The sequence below is a fragment of the Oryx dammah genome, unplaced genomic scaffold, assembly GCF_014754425.2.
Source record: "Oryx dammah isolate SB20612 unplaced genomic scaffold, SCBI_Odam_1.1 HiC_scaffold_19, whole genome shotgun sequence".
Taxonomy (NCBI): domain Eukaryota; kingdom Metazoa; phylum Chordata; class Mammalia; order Artiodactyla; family Bovidae; genus Oryx; species Oryx dammah.
In genome coordinates, this window is record NW_024070203.1 from 20,894,765 (window position 1) to 20,911,779 (window position 17,015).

The 17,015-nt window shown below is 49.8% G+C and overlaps 1 protein-coding gene across 1 annotated transcript in view; it reads right to left on the reverse strand.

Moving 5' to 3' along the window:
• Positions 1–6,009: 6,009 nt before the first annotated feature.
• The window catches only part of CCN4 (cellular communication network factor 4), a 31,316-nt gene continuing 20,310 nt past the window's right edge, over positions 6,010–17,015 (reverse strand). The window contains exons 3-5 of the mRNA XM_040262088.1: positions 10,893–11,153; positions 9,309–9,502; positions 6,010–8,279 (exon numbers count right to left, since the gene is read on the reverse strand). Coding sequence (XP_040118022.1) covers positions 7,980–8,279; positions 9,309–9,502; positions 10,893–11,153 — 755 coding nt within the window. The 3' untranslated portion in view covers positions 6,010–7,979. The remainder of the gene's footprint in view (positions 8,280–9,308; positions 9,503–10,892; positions 11,154–17,015) is intronic.

Genomic DNA, 17,015 nt, shown 5'->3' on the forward strand with positions numbered 1-17,015 from the left:
AATTCTCCAAATCTTCCAACTGTGACAACGTCATGCGTTTCTTTATTGGTAAATGAAATAGCAATGTGGAGGCAGGTCTCAATATAATTTCAAGGTAGTAACGAGCATAATAACATCTTAAGAAAATGGCCACAATTGTGATAAGAAAAATACATGTGATTTCAACTGGCAGTGTTAGGGTTTGTGGACCACATTTAAGTAGGAAGAAATGCTAAATTGCAATTAGAGAGGAGATGGTTAGATAGCATCGCCGACTCAATGGACATGAACTTGAGCAAACCCCAGGAGAGAGTGAGGGACAGGGAAGCCTGTCGTGCTGCAGTCACTGGAGTTACAAAGAGCTGGACACAACTGAATAACTGAACAATGACAAAAGCAAAGATGCATGTCCCCCTCATCCAAGCACACGACCCCTGAATTTAATCCATGGATCCCTGGCCCAAGGACCTCTAGCTTAAGGGCCCTGCTTTAGACACAGGAGGAGAAGCACGTAGGCTCATTCTTTTTCTACATTCACAGTAAATGTCTTTTCTGTGTCGGGTCCTGTGTGAGAGACAGGAACAAAGGAAACGCAGACACAGAAAGGTCAGCAGGAAATCACCATCACAGTGGGCGCATACGTGGCACAGGGCCCCCCAGACCGCCCACGATCAGTTCCTGGGAGCTCAGGCTTCCATCGAGAGAAGTGAACTCTTGCAGGTGTTTGCATGTATCAGATGCTATTTAGAGATGGTTTGCCAGCTGGGGACCTATTTCCGTTCTCCTAGCTGCTTGTTTTGGTTTTGATTCCCGGACCCTTGGGTTTCAGCAGCAGCTGGAAGACCAAGTGTACACCAAGACCAACCACGTGCAGGCTCTGTAGGGGACAACAGAGGCCTCCATCTGCCCCTTCCTCCTTCCTCTTCTCAGACACAACCTCACTACAGGTCATTGGCTGGGTCCCTGCGGTACCGTGCTCAGTCGTGTCTGACTCTGCGACCCCATGGACTGTAGTCCACCAGGCTCCTCTGTCCATAAGATTCTCCAGGTCAGAATACTGGAGTGGGTTGCCATTTCCTCCTCCAGGGCATCTTCCCGACCCAGGGATGGAACCCATGTCTCTTGCATCTCCTTCATTGGCAGGTGGATTCTTTACTACTAGTGCCACTTGGGAGGCCCTAGATGTAGCCTAAATCCATCTTGGGCTTCTGAGGCTGCATGAAAACTCTTCAACTGTGTCCCACATGGAATCCAAGGGCAGAAGGGGGAAGTTTGGCTTTCTGAGTTGAAGATGGGATTGGTGAGGAGATGAGCCTCCTGCTTTCTAATATCAGATTTCCCTGTGTCTCTAAAGCATAAAACCATGGTTCTAACCCAAAGGCTACTTGATCTTCTGGTTCTGGGACCCGGAACCAATCAAGTCTTTCTGTCTCTTAATGAGAAGAATGAGATCAGCCTAATTCAGATGTCTATTCACTGTCCAATCAACTATGAATGTAATAGCATCTTGAGATAATTGCCACTACTGTGATAAGAAAAATACAGATGACTTCAACTGGCGATGTTAAGGTCTGTGGTCCACTTTTGCTATGCTATGCTCCATTGTGTCTGACGCTATATGATCCCAAGGCCTATAGCCACCCAGGCTCCTCTGTGCATGGGATTCTCCAGGCAAGAATACTGGAATGGGTTGCCACTTCCTTCTCCAGGGGATCTTCCCGACCCAGGGATTGAACCTGTGTTTCTTGTGTCTCCTGCATTCGCAGGTGGATTCTTTACCACTAGCGCCAACTGGGAGGTCCACCTTTGGGTCAGAGGAAATACTATGTTAACACACAACTGCTGACACAGCCTCACTACTGGCCATTGGCTGGGTCTCTGCTGCACTGTGCTCACTCATGTCCAACTCTGCAACCCCATGGACTGTAGTCCCCCAGGCTCCTCTGTCCATAAGATTCTCCAGGCCAGAATACTGGAGTGGGTTGCCATTTCCTCCTCCAGGGCATCTTCCCGGCCCAGGGATAGAACTGGGTCACTGCTCTGTTGCGGTTAGAGGTTAGTTGATGCTACTCCAGCCCCTACCCCATGTACACACGGCAGGGATTCCTAGTAATAGATGTGGTTGTAGCAGGTGATTTGCTATGTCTTTGAAATTAAATCCATTGACAGGCAAACTCACTGCTGAAGAAAAGGCCCTTCCTCATTCCTGCTCTGAAAAATTTCCTGAATGCCCTGCCCTCTGCAGGAAGCACCGACCATGTGACTTCATGATAAGGACAGCCTGCAGAGATGGTATCACTAATAACAGTCATATTTAGCATATTTTGTGGTTTCTTTCCCCCTTTTTATCTTTTATCTGTGAGGTTGAGTTATCCTTACTTCACAGATAAAAAGCTCACAGAGATGAAATGGCTTCTGCCACCATTTCTGAAATGGACTATATCACTCTCGCCTTTTAAAACAGCTGGCTGAGCACATAACTCACACAACACCTGTTGGCATCTTCAGATTATAAAACATGGATTAGTTCCTAGGGCTGACAACGTGGAGGACCTTATCGCTTTTATTGCCTGCAGGGATGTTTGTCCACCCCTTAATTAGTCCCACCCAGACAGTGAACTGCTTCTACTGTTTTATCTGGTTCTTAATTCTGTCTCCTTTGCTGGCACAGTGATATGTTTCTTATTGCTATCAATAAGCCAGCCTTTAGCAGCTTCCTCTTCCTCTTTATGCAAACTTCCTTATACTTCATTTCACTCCCCTGGTTCCCAAGGCACCAGACAATAGATCTCTAGAAAAGTCGTGTCCGACTCTTTGTGACAGTCCCATGGACTGTAGCCTAGCAGGCTCCTCCTTCCATGAAATTTTCCAGGCAAGAATACTGGAGTGTGTTGCCATTTCCTTCTCCAGGGGATCTTCCCGAACCAGGGATCGAATCTGGGTCTCCTGCATTGCAGGCAAATGCTTTACCATCTGAGCCACCAGGGAAGCCCAGTAGATCTCTATCCATCCATCAACCCCTGCTCCCCAATCCCTGATATGTGCTAGGCTTAGAAGATGCAGTCATGGTCCCAGACCTCCAGGTACCCACAGGATGCATGCATGCTAAGTGGCTTCAGTCGTGTCCAACTCTTTGGGACCCCATGGACTGGAGCCCTCCAGGTTCCTCTGTCCATGGGATTCTCCAGGCAAGAATACTAAAGTGGGCTGCCATTCCCTTCTCCAGGGGATATTCCAGACCCAGGGATCAAATCCGAGTTTCCTGCAGCTCCTGCATTTGTAGGCAGATTGTTTACCACTGAGTCACTGGGGAAGCCCACCCACAGGGTACTTGGGAATATAAAAAGACATTGAATAAATGAGTAAGTGAATGAATGCCAAATGTTCATTTTATATTTACATGAGATGTTTTCCAATCTCAACACATTTGTCCCCCTGGTCTTTTCTGTATACCAGAATTCCCATTTCTCAGTGCATTTTCAAACTCTTAGCCATTTTTATTGCCATGTATAAAATATCTGGGACCCTAATGTCCACCATCTGCACATTTACTGAAAGTGTTCAGTGTTCCATCATTGCCTCATAATAATTGAAAATACAGGAAAACTCACCCAGTCCAGTAAATCACTTTGCTGATGATGTATTGCTTCAAGGCAAAAAGCTATAAACAGGGAATTAGAGCAATGAAGACTCTTCACATTGGATAAACATGTTCCGTGCGACACAAATCATGAGAAAAATGAGGAATACTGAAAAACATGACAGGTTGCCCAAGTGCTACTTTCCCTCTATGGGGAAATTCTAAGACATTTCTTCATATGTATTTTTTAGTCACTTACAAAAATGGCAGTGTGTGTGTGTGTATGTGTGTGTGGATGTTAGTCACTCAGTCGTGTCTGACTCTTTGTGACCCCATGGATTGTAGCCCACCAGGCTCCTCTGTCCATGGGATTCTCCAGACAAGAATACTGGAGTGGGTTGCCATTCCCTTCTTCAGGAGATCTTTCTGACCCAGGGATCGAAACCGGGTTTTCTGCATTGCAGGCAGATTCTTTAATGTCTGAGCCACAAGGGAAGCCTGAAAATGGCCGTAGGAATCCTTAAATATTAAGTCATAGTTTGAAAACAGATATACACACATGCACACACACACACATATGTATACATGCAGAAATACACAGCAGGCCATTCTGACCATTCAGGACTCCCAGCTGGGCAGAGTTATTACTTCAGTTACTTTGGGTCAAGATAAGTCTTTAAAAATCAGTGACCTAATTTAATGTAATAGTCTCAGGTTGCATTACTTCCCCGCAATTTGTAGGAATACACAGTATTTAAATGTTAATGAGAGCCTAGATAATCATATCGTTTAAATCTACTTTCTTTGATCACTCTCTGAATCATTTTCAAAGTTAATGTTGCAGCTGTTGCCAGTAAGCCTTTGTCTTGTGCCTTTTGGTTTGCAGGGGTGGGTGGGGGCAGGCTAACTGGGCTTAGCATCAGGAGAGATGGCTCAGGTGTGAGACTAACCTCAGTTTGCAACCTTGGTCGGCAGTTCACTAGCTGTGAAGACAATGAGCAAATACTTTCTAAGGGCCTCAGCTCTATCTCTAAAATGGGAAATGATGATAATGCCACAGCTCTTAGGCTTGCTCTGAGGATTAAATTAGGCATGCAGTAAAGCACCTAGCCTAAAGCCTGGTAAGTGCTCACCAAATGCTTATGCTAAGGGTTAGCACGCATTAGTGACATGGTAAATTCAGGTCTCCTTTTTCTTGCTCATCTATGCGTGCAACAGATAGTCACTCTAAGCACTTATGTGAATTTCTCCACCAAAGGTTGACTATTCTTTCATTTACCTTTCCCTTATCCCAGGACATGGGGTTACAAGGGACTGGAGAAGTGGACACTCCAACAGGCCTCATTCAGGCTCTGCCTGGAGGCCTCGCCAAAATCAGCTTCTTGTTGCTGTCCAGTCGCTCGGTCGTGTCTGACTCTTTGCATCTCTGACCCCACGGACTACAGCATGCCAGGCTTCCCTGTCCTTCACCATCTCCCAGAGCAAGGTAGAGTGGAATAAGCAGAGATCTGGGTTTCAACTTTTGAGGGCTGATTTCCCAGCCTCTTTGAGTCCTAGAATTTCCATTTATAAAATGGGGAAGAGATGCTTGCTCAAAATTGCTGCCATGATTAGTAAGATAATTCAAAAGTTAACAGAGGGCTTGGCACCAAGTAAGCATTCAATAAAGAGATGTTTTTTCATCATGATTGGTAACTTTTGTTGGAGCAGGTCTCACCACGGCTCTGTCTCCTTCCCCATGACTTCAAAACGTGAAACTGAGACTTCCTCTCCGGGGCCTGCACAGGACAGATTCATTTCTCAAAGCAGGGCATTCTGGCCACCCCATCCCACCCATCCTGGGGATGAAAGCCCCAAGTCCCTCATATAGGCTTCCTATGATCTTAGAAGCCACGTTCACTTTCCTGAATTGGGAAGCAAATTCAGTAGGAACCTAGTTCTTGGGTGTCTGCTGAATTTCAAAAGGGGTCAGCCCTCACCTGGTCCTTGGAAGCTGTGAGTGGCAGGTGATTTCACTCTACAAAAATCCAACATGATCCACGTGGACCTACAGGAAAGATTATTCATGGAGTAAATTCTCTTCCCTGGTGGTTCAGTGGTAAAGAATCTGCCTGCCAATGCAGGAACCATGGGTTCAATCCCTGGGTTGGGAAGATCCCCTGGAGAAGGAAATGGCAATCCACTCCAGTATTCTTGCCTGGAAAATCCCATGGACAGAGGAGCCTGGTGGGCTACAGCCCATGGGAGTTGAAAAAGAGTCAGACACGACTGAACACCTGAACAACAACAAAATTCTCTTCACAAAAGAACTCTTGGGCTTTTTTTTCTTTCAACGAACACGTGCCTTTCTTTTGATATTAAATGTCTCTTTTTCTACGGCATTTCAGATTTGGCTGATAAAAATTAGATTGTCATGTACCTTTGGAAGAAAGAGATCTTCTGAACACATGTAGGGACACGTACACAATTTCCTTTATTCATCAAATACACATTGAGCACCACTGTATGCCTTGCACCAGGCATTCAGGAGGTCACAGTAAGGAGGACACATTTTCAATCCCTTTCCCCTCTCTAGGAATCCCTCTGCTCACCACTCAGAATTCCCTCATGAAAAAGGCACCATCCTTCAGTCTGCAGCATCAGGTAACAAAATCATCTTTAAATACATGGTGAGAGCTGGTTCTGATTTGAAGGAGGGATCTGGACGGGAGTCATGGATTTTGGTTTATCCTAGATTTTGTCTGATGCTCAGACATCTAAATAATCTGAAAGTCAGATACACTCTTCTCTTGGGAAAGAAGCTGGAGAAACAGTAATAAGAACCAAAAATGACAGTGAGAAGTCGCTTATCCTGACATGTTTTCCTGCTCTGACGCACAGGAAAGCTCTAGAAGTTGAGGGAAGATACGGGTTACAGAGTCAGTCCAACTTGGATTTGCATCCTGACTACCCCACTGACCAGCTGGGTGACTTTGGTCAAGCTCCCTTACCTTACTGAGCTTCCATTTCACATTTGTAAGAACAGAAATAATAACGGGCACTTTTCAACACGACCTCCCAGTTTCCATGAGCTAGTGTAACGGTGCACATAAAGCACTGAGAACAATGTCTGACATGTAGAAGGTGCTAAATAAAAGAAATGTAGCAGTAAATATTTATACTTTACTAATAAAATAAATAATAGCCTCATTTCCATTAATAACGACTTTCTCTTCCTTTTAGCATCAAACCCTTTTGGCTTTTCATCCCTGTTAAATATCCTTCTGTTTTGAAACAATCGGTAAACTTCTGTCTTTGTACCAGAACTGAGCTTTATGGATCAGTCTGTGAAATGGGTCACCGAGGCAGAAAGACACATGCCCTGGGCCCAGGGACTCTTGCCACCCCAGGGTGACACAGACTGGACCCACTTCTTGGTTTGTGAAGCCACTTCTTGTTTTGACTCACACTCAACCTGGACCCAAGGCTCCCTCAGAGCAGAAGGCTATCACAGGACACCACTCTGAGGGGTCAGAGATGTGGTCCCAGGGGACCCACCAAGTTCCACGAGCCCCCAGCACGCAGATGGTCAGGTGTGAGGAGGAGGCTGGCTGACTGCCCAGTGCCTTGTCCGGGTGCAGGGCTCAATCGTTCCTTCTGAAAATAGACTGACCATACTCTGACCCTGGTGTATCGACCAGGGACCTCTCCCAGGAACAAGAGGAAGTTTATCGGCTTGCATTTCTCCCTGGGATGAACACAATGCACACCCTTCACAGTGCAAGGGTGAAGAGAAACTTAACTGAAATGGGTGAACAGAAACTTAACTGCAACAATGCCCGGATTCATGGACACAACTGTCTGTCCAAAAACCAAAACCAAACAACCATTCACCTCATTTAGCAAATATTCGGTGACCATGGTAGGTACAGGTCTTTAGAATGAGACAGAGCTTTGGTGTGCAGTGGTCAAAACTGCTAATTAGGGTCCTCCTTGGCCTGAAGAATGGACAGGTCCACTGTCCTAAATCCCCTCTATCCTTCTGAATGGGCCCAGAGAGTTTGGTGGTTTGGTATCTAAAGAAGGAATTAATGATACTGAAGATCTAGCTGATTCTCTTCCTTGGGACTTGGGCGAGATCCAGCAGGACTTCCAGTGACTCAGACAGGCCGGATCGGGCTCGGGTATTGTCCAGAGCTAGGCACTTTCTTTGGAGTGTATGTGGACTGCTGCCAAGGAGAAGACCCACTGTCTGGGCCTGAGCGTGCCGTGATGGGTGCTTTGGGTGGGCAGAGACAGGACAAGGAGTCCCGGGCCTGGGCCTGGATCTGGGTCATTGGAAACGAGTGGGAAGTGGACAAAAGAAGGCTCAGTGGGGGCCTCAGAAGGCTGGCTGCTTTATAAGCTCTGGGTCGGCCTCGAGCCCAGGTTCTGTGGCTGCTTAATTGGCAATCTCTGAGAAGTCAGGGTAGGAGTCCAAGTCGGCAAAAATATCGTTGGGATTCTGACAGCTCAGATTGCAGAAGCAAGCGTTAATCCACAGGGCCTGGCGGGAGAAGTCGGGCCCATCGGGACACTGGAAGGAGATGCTGATGGTCTTGGACTTGTAGGGGATACAGCACCGGCTGTCGGTGCAGACCCCACAGTACTTGGGCCGGTAGGCGCGTGTGCTGGTGCAGCCGGCCAGCGTGAAGTTCACGGGCGCTTCTGGCTGGTACACGGCCAGACATTTCTTCCCTTCCTGCAGGAAAGGAGGTTTCAGTTGAGATGCTCAGAGGATCAGCATTTTCAGCTCCAAGCCCTCAGTTCTTCCCTTTTCACTCGCCATGCACCCCATCTTACTTTCGGATCTGCAGCATCTTCAAAGTAGGAAGGATCACCCCAAAGACAAAGAGACCCAGCTGTATTATGCAAGAGGAAACCGAGCACACAAAGGGACTGCCTTGCCGCAGCGCAGCTCTCTCAACCTGCAATTTCCCTTCTTTCCTGCCTTCTGCTTTGCCAATGCCCAGGTCAGTTTCTCCAACACAGGATGACTCCTTCAGCCTGCCAAGCGCCCCCTGCTGGTTAGGGGCAGAGCCATCATGGCCTCCAAGACTGGACTCATTTAACCCTAAACTCCTCCTCCTCTGCCTCCCATAGACCCTCACACACACTTCACGCAACTTATTCAGTTGGACTGGCATTATTTAAAGGGAGCTCTGTGGGTCTACGGGCCACTCAAGGGCGAGGCTCTTTCTGCATCCCTACAGTCTAGTTTTCTTCCTGGTACATGGCTCTGGTTTAGTTGCTAAGTTGATTCCGATTCTTTTGATACCCCCATGGGATGTAGCCCACCAGGCTCCTCTGTCCATGCAATTTCTCAAGCAAGAATACTGCAGTGGGTCTCCATTTCCTTCTCCAGGAGATCTTTCCGACCCAGGGATCGAACCCATGTCTCCTGCATTGGCAAGTGAGTTCTTTACCACTGAGCCACCAGTAGGCACGTACTAAACTCATTGAATGAATGGCTGTTCTGGTCAACTATGTACCAGCACCCTGCCTGAAATGAGGGTAGAATAGACCCAGGCAATGTGTGGGCCTGAAGCTTATACAGTCTGAGAGCTATCTTCAGTGAAAGTCACTCAGTTGTGTCCAACCCTTTTCGACCATGTGGACTATACAGTCCATGGGATTCTCCAGGCCAGAATACTGGAGTGCATAGCCTATCTCTTCTCCAGCAGATCTTCCTGACCTGAGATGCCTGCCCCTCTCTGGGAGGCAGACCCACCTTGATGTGTGGCCGGAGGTCCACGTCACATGGCCGCAGGTTGCAGAGGCGGCTCTCCTGCTCAGGCCAGCACCGGGAGTTGACGTTGGAGATGCGGGTGGAGACCCCCAGGCCGCAGCTGGTGGAACAGGGGCTCCAGGAGCTGGTGTACGCAATGCAGTTCTTGTGCCACGGCTCTATCTCACCCGTGCTCCCTGAGGATGGGGACCAGGTGCCCAGTGATTTCCCAGTCTCCATCAGCCCCCCAATCCCTGCGGTCACAACCCTAAGGGCTGGGGTCCCTGAACCTCAGCGAGTGGGCAGTCCCTCCGCTTGGAGGTCAAGTTGGCTTCTAACTATCACGGACCCCCAGGGAGAAGAGAACTTGTCATGAGTTCCTCGTACTTCTCCAGAGGGAGGACCATCTTTAAAGACAGGTGACCTGAGTCCAATCCCTGCTCGACCACCTACAGGCTGTGTGATTCTAGACAACTTACTCTGGGCTTCAGGCTCTTTTCTGGAACAATAACATCTGCCCTGCGGGGCTGGTATGGCAATAAAAGGGTCCAGATATTGACCGAGTACACATCAGGCATCTGCAAGGTGCTGGGAATAAAAGGGTAAAAGACACCGGTCCTGCCCCTGCAGAGATGACATTATCTGGGGAAGCTCAAGGGAAGTGCCTGCCCCAGTACTAGAACTTCATCTGAGTGATGCTCAGGGCATCGTGGCTAAGGGGACATGCAGGCTTCAGGGGCAAACTGTCTGAGTTCAGCTCTTAGTGCTGCCCCTTAGCATCTGGATAGCTTCCAATAAACTGGCTCCCACCTCCGAGCCCCAGGCTCCCCACCTGTAAGTGGGGTTGACAACAGCACCTCCCTGCCTCCTGTCCCTGGTTGTGGATAGAAAATACAGGTTCAGGCACGTGACAGGGCTCAAAAGCTGTCCCCGTCCCTAGTAAGCCCTCAGGAAGTGGGAACTAAACCCCAACCCTTGGCTGGTTCTTTCAGTGGATGTATCCTGGCAAGCAGAACAGGGCGAGTGGTCGTAAGTGTCTAAGAAATGGAAAAGGGAGTGAGCTGAGAGGTGGAGACAGGTGAAGAGCCAGGGAGACCAAGGAGTGATCTCACAGAGGGATGGAGCAAGATACACAAGACTGGGAAGAGGAAGCTGATAACACACAAACCCAGAAGTCAGGGAGGGGAACCCGCACGGAGAGGCAGCAGGTGCGCAGGGGAGACGGGTCAAGGAAGGCAGGAATGAATGAGTGAGAGAAGAGGATGCTGGGAGACGGGAGGCAGCAGAGGCCTTTGAGGACAGAGGAAGCGAGGAGGGCGGGCTGGGGAAGGATTTGCCGAGGAGGATGAAAGGCTTTGGTTTCTAGGTCACCCACTCGGCAGGCGCTCTGCTTGCGCTCGGTCAGAAGGAGGTCACTGGGCCACACACACTGAGGCGGTGGGCAGGCCGCCGCCGCCCCCGGCCCCTCCCGGTGGCTCTGTTCTAGGAGCTCCCCATCCCCTCCTCCTCCGCGGGCTGGAGCAGCCCTCCCTGCGCTCCGCGCCCGCCTTCCCCCCCCCATCCCCACCCCCCCCCCCCCAAACCCACCGGAGGTGCCCGTGTGGCGCGGCGCCGTCTTGCGGGGCCTCCTGGCGTCGTCTTCACACACCCACTGCTCGCAGCAGCGCCCGGGCAAGCTCACCCGCCGGGGCCGGCGGCACCAGAGGCGCGGGGGGCGCGCGCGGAGGCACAGCGGCGTGCAGCCCACCGCGCCCCCCACGCACGTGCAGTTGTACTTGCAGTTGGGCTGGAAGGACTGGCCGTTGTTGTAGCGCACGCCGTCCAGCACGCAGCCCACGCCGACCACCTCTGCGGACACAGGCCCCGAGGGTCAGGCCTGCTGAGGGGCTGGGCGGACCCCGCAGGGCAGCCCCCTGCCACTGCATCACGCCCCCCGCACCCCACCTCCTGGGGTCCCCATCATGGAGAAGGGCCGGGCCGCGCTGCTCTGGCCAGTTTGGTGGGACCTGAGCGGAGGGTGTGGCAGCCCATTTAACCTGCCCAGAACACCCGGTGCCCGTCTGGAGGGGTGGGAGGCTACAGCCTGGCCAGGACTGGGACCTCGGGCAGCTAGCCCAGTGTCCTGTCCCAGCAAGTGGCACAAAGCCTAGTCCTGACAGTTATCCGGCTCAAGGGTCACAGTTTGCGAGAGGAGGCAGAGGCGATGGGAAACCCGTCAGAACACTTTGGAAGAGACTGGGTTCATTCAGTGCCTATTTGTGGAGTGTGGTAGGTGCTGGGGATTTAGTAGTGAAAGAAGGAGACAAAAGCCTCACCCTCAATGAACTTATGCTTGTGTGCTTAGTCACTCAGTCGGATCCGACTCTTTGGGACCCTATGGACTGCAGCCCGGCAGGCTCCTCCGTCCATGGGGATTCTCCAGGCAAGAATACTGGAGTGGGTTGCCATGCCCTCCTCCAGGGAGTCTTCCCAATCCAGGGATTGAACCCAGGTCTCCCGCATTAATGGCAACCCACTCCAGTATTCCTGCCTGGAAAATCCTGTGGACAAAGGAGCCTGGTGGGCTACAGTCCCTGGGGTCGCAAAGAGCCGCCACTGAGCGACTTCACTTTCACTTTTCTTTCACTCCCGCAGGCATTGCAGGCAGACTCTTTAGCGTCTGAACCACCAGAGAAGTGGACCATCCAGAGCATTGATGGGGTCATCAAAGCAGGGAGTTGGGGGAGGGAGGGGGAAGGTTGCAGATGTAAACAAGGCAGGTAGCCAGGGCCTCACAGAGGTGATGATGTCTCAGCAAAGATGGAAAGGAGGCGGGGAGCTGAGCTGCCCAGGTGCTGGGAGAGAAGCCTTCTAGGCAGGGAAGGGACTGCAGGCAAAGGGAAGGCCAGAGGTGGGAAAGGGTAGGGGAGGGAGGGAGAAGGGCTGAAGGCAAGAGAGAGAGGTCTTCCCCAGAAAGCTCTTAGAGCCTGGGACTCCGGTTGATACACAGTATGTGCTCAGTGAGTAATGATGAATCGCTGATATGAATTATGCTTCACAAAAACCTTGACGATGCTGAGCTGAGGACAGACCGACGGGGTTCCTGACGAATCAGAAGGTCATGCTGGGGAATCCAGGTAGGAGGCGGTGGTGCTTGGACCAGGGATGGGCAGCCAGGAGGAGAAGCGCCCCGCTTCTGGGTCTATTTGGAGGGACTCGCTGGCAGGTGGGATGTGAGGATGAGAGGAGAATCAGGAAGGACTCCTAGTTCTTATGTCCTGAGGCCTGGACGAGAGGGACGCTCTGTCCTCAGAAGAGCAATGTTGGGGTGGGTGGCCTCAAGCTCTTCCCTAGACTTGAGATGCCTTGTTGACTTCAGAGTGGAGCCGGTTCTGCAAGCTTGGAGCTCCAAGAAAGATGTGGGGATACTGGACTCTGACCAGCATCCCAGCCTTCCATGTCAGTCCCATTCTGAGGACAGTGTCTAGAAGTGCAGACAGAGAGCCCAGGGCAGCTAGGGTGCTCACCTCAGGAGGGCTGTCTGCCAGTAGTCCCAGCGTATCTCCTGGATTTACCTGAAGCCGAACCATCACCACCACCATCATCCCTGTATCTCACAGGAGGGAAGGTTCTTGGTCACCCGACCTGCTTTGTGTTAGGCTTCCTTGCATTGCTGACTTCATCCCAGAAGGAAAAGGGACCATGTCATCACCTGCATTTTCACCTGCTGCAAACTTGCATCTCAGTGAGGTTGAGTCACACACCTAAAGCGACAGCGCTCAGCTCAGCGGAGCAGAGGGGACTGGACTGCAGCCTGTGGGGATGCTGGGGTGACTGCTGGTTTTCCTGGGAGGTGACTGATCTGGGGGAGGAGGGACCGACAGGAAGGGCGCTAACTCCGCCCGTCTGATCTGGAGCCAGGCACCATCTGATAAGTAATCTCACGCAGTCTCGCGGTGACTGTCCTAGAAGAGCTTTGTTTTCTTTGGCAGAGAGGGGAGCTGGGTGGGTGAGGGAAACAGTGATTCATCTGCTCAAGGCCCCCCAGCTGGTGTCTGAAGAAGCTGCACGTCCCCCCCCCCCAAGCTCTGACTCCACTGTCCATTTCCTTCCATTGGATACCAATAAAGGAGGGGAAATAGGAAAGCAAAACAGTGGGCGAATCACCTAGTGAATCACTCATCTTTTGTTCTGAGTCAGCCTGGCCTCACCCTCTCACTCCAGGGAGAGAGTGCGCTCGTGTGTGTGGGTGGATGGGAGATGGAGTGCTGAAGCCAGTCTCTGCCCCTGGGTGTGGGAACTTTGGGTGGCGAGGGCACTGCTGGGTGCTGGGAGCCTTAGCACAGTGGCTCTCATTGCCAGCGACACAATGGTACTACCCGGGGGAGCTCTTTAAAATCCTGATGCCCACACCACGCCCCAGTACCTGGGGGTGGACTTGGGCTTGGGTATTTTTACTTTTTATTTTTTGACCTTGTTAGCTCCGCAGGTGAATCCAGTTTGCAGCCAAGACTGGGACCATTTGCCTCCAGAAGTTGTTCACAGTCTCCTGGGAGGTTTGGGAGGTGGGGGCAAAGATGGATGGTGGGTGGCTGTGATGGCCCCACTAGCGGACTCTGGCACCCCTTCCTTATTCGATTTCTTTATAGCTGATTGAAGGATGAGCTTCTGATCAGATGGGGAAGCTGGCCAAGCCTCCTTCACCATTCAGACTCTCGGGTCCATTCAAACATGACCTGGTGGGCTTTCCTCTTATTGAGGGACTTCTGGGAATTCAAGTCACCTTGCTGTGCCATCCAGACATTTACTCTTCTCGCTGCACCCCTGGTCAGCTTCCTGGGAGCAAGGACAGTGGGCCATGCCGTGTTGTAACCCCACTGATGTGCCATCACTGACCTATGTTCATTATGAGTGAATGAATCAGTGGGTAGAGGGATGGATATCAGGTGGGGTTAGCTCTCCTCTGTATTGGGCTTCTCCCATGTATCAGGCACTTGACATCCAAACCACCCAAAAAGGAAGGCATTATTCATTGCATTTTCCTTGATGAGGAAACTGACATTTAAAAAGGTTAAGCAGTTTCCCTAAACCCATTGTGTTAGTTGATTATGTTGCTGAGGTTTGAACTTAGGTTGTCTAGCTTCAAACACCATGCATGGGTTTTCTGTTCCTTTACTCATCAGACGGGAGAATCAGAACTTGAAACTAGCCCTGCCCCCCAAACTCTGAGGATAACCCTGGACAAAGCAAAGGGAACGTTTACAAAGGAAATCTGAAGCAATATTCAAGAGCAACTGATCACATTTTAGGCTCTTGTGAAATTCTTTGTTTAGCCTCAACCATCATACAGAGTTGGTTCGATCAAGCTCCTTAAGTGATGTGCCCATGGTCACGTAGCCAGCAAGTGGCAGAGCCAGGATTCAAAAACCCAAGTCTGTCTGCCTGTAAATTTCATGATCCTTCCAGCAAACCACACTGCCCTCAATCCTGACCCAGTTGCATTGAATGCAGACTCATGTTTGCACAACCAAAATAGCGAAACAGTTTAATTCAGAGGTCACTCTCTGCCCACAGATGTATTTAGCTTGGCCCACAGAGTGTTTTTTAAAAAATGTTTTGAATGCGTTGCCAGAATTACAAATCATACATGAACCTGGATTTTGTTTTCTGGATTCTCTTGAAAGGTAAGTAGACTAGACCAGATCAGGCTCCCTCTTCTGCCTGACCTCAGTGGCTAAAGTTTACGTTCATTAGTTTGCCATAGTCCCCACCATCCCCTCTTTGAGTCATTTACGGCAGTGTTGCAACTTGTTTTTTATTGCCTTGTCCTGGCTTAATTACAAGCACATCTCTAAGGACAGATTTAGCCTGTCCTGGGGAATGTCCGTTGGTTGTTGGCCATTTGCTAACAGATTTTTCTAGGTAAATAACTTCTTCTTTCTTTTTCCCCTCTGGCCCCCAAATATCTCCTTCTCTATCGTTTTCAGACCCTGGAATCTCTTCTTTACTGCATTAGGGTTCCATGAATTTAGACACTATGGCAATATTTCTGAGAAGATGTTCCATAGCACATGGGGGAATTGTGTGTGTGTGTGTGTGTGTGTGTGTGTGTGTATGGTGTGCAGGTGGGTGATTGGGTAAAAATCCACCTGGAAACAAGTATTCACTGTGTCTTCCTATGATAGCTCTGTTTTTGGAATTTCACAATGGATGTGGACATTTAACACTTCTGAAAAAGTCTGTTCCCCTCGTTGAAACTTATTTATTCCAATGTCTGTAGACCTCTGTGACTGGAGAACCCTAGACCCATGTCATATTAATTACAGTATCCTGAAATCCACCGTCTTCTTTCCAATTGCAAGGAAAGAAGCTACATGGAGACTCACGATGAGGGGGAACCGAGAGGCTATGTTGAGTAAAGAGGTGACATATAAAGAGGTAGGGGAGTGGAGTAGAGCTAGGTGGTTTTCCAGGTCCTGGGGGATAGAGACAGGCAGGAGAGGCACTTGTGGGTCTGCAGAGTCTATGGGTCCATGAGAGAATGTCTATAAAATTGTGGTGCCTGGCATGTGGTGAGGTGTCAGTGCAACTTTAGAGACTCATATAGTCACAGTGAGTTGCCTTGAAGGACAGCTGTAAAAGGGGAAAGAAAGGAAACAGTCTTGTAGAAGTGGAGGGGACTCTGGTGTAGGAGGGCTCAGCCTGGTATCCTCACCTAGGGGCAGGGAGAAAGTATGTGAGCGACTGTATACTTTGGCCATCAGTCTCAGAGCCGAGTATGAGAGTCACCCAGGGAGCTTGTTGAAAGTTGTCGATTCCACCCCCACTGCCAAAGAACTGGAGTGAGTGGGGTGGGGCTCAGAAAAACATTTTTAACCAACATGTCAGATGATTCTCTGCAGAAGGAATCTGCAACTTTGAACACGCTAGTCTGTGGGGCTAATAACAAGTCTCTGTAAAGGGGGGAATCATGGAAAGATGGGAGAGTCAGTGATGGTTACTTGGAACGCAAGATGACTTGATATGAAGGTTGAAGCAGGAATTAATGGCGAAAGAGTAGAAAGTGCTCATAGATTAACCATAAATCCATAAGTATCTTGACTTGAAATTATATGTATAACCCTCATCAATGACACTTCAGGAAATATAATGAGTTAGCTGAAGATAAGAGAGTCTGCTGTGTGTGAACATGCAGAGTCATAGGCATGAGGAAAGCTTGATTCAGCCTTAAGGGAAGGAGTTCTTGAGTTTATGAGGCTTTGTGTAACTTTTCAGAAGTTAAGCTGCTACCATGATGCCTATTTGGGCTTCCCTGGTGGCTCAGATGGTAAAGAATCTGCCTGAATGCAGGAGACCTGGGTCCAATCCCTGGGTTGGGAAGATCCCCTGGAGAAGGAAATGGCTGGCTACCCACTCCAGTATTCTGGCCTGGAAAATTCCATGGACTGTATAGTCTATGGGGTCCCAAAGAGTTGGACATGATTGAGCAACTTTCACATCACTTCATGATGCCAATTTACTTCTTTTCATCATACTGGTCATGTATATTGAATAAATGCTCATATGATTCAAGATCATATGATTCAAGGCCAGCCCAGATAGAACCAGGAGACCAGAAAGCCTCAGAAAGGAGATCTCTGGCAACAACAAAGGAAATGATCTAACCCTTTGAAGAGCAAACAAATAACAAAAAGCAGCAGCCTCTCCCCCAGTATGAGGCTATTATAAAGA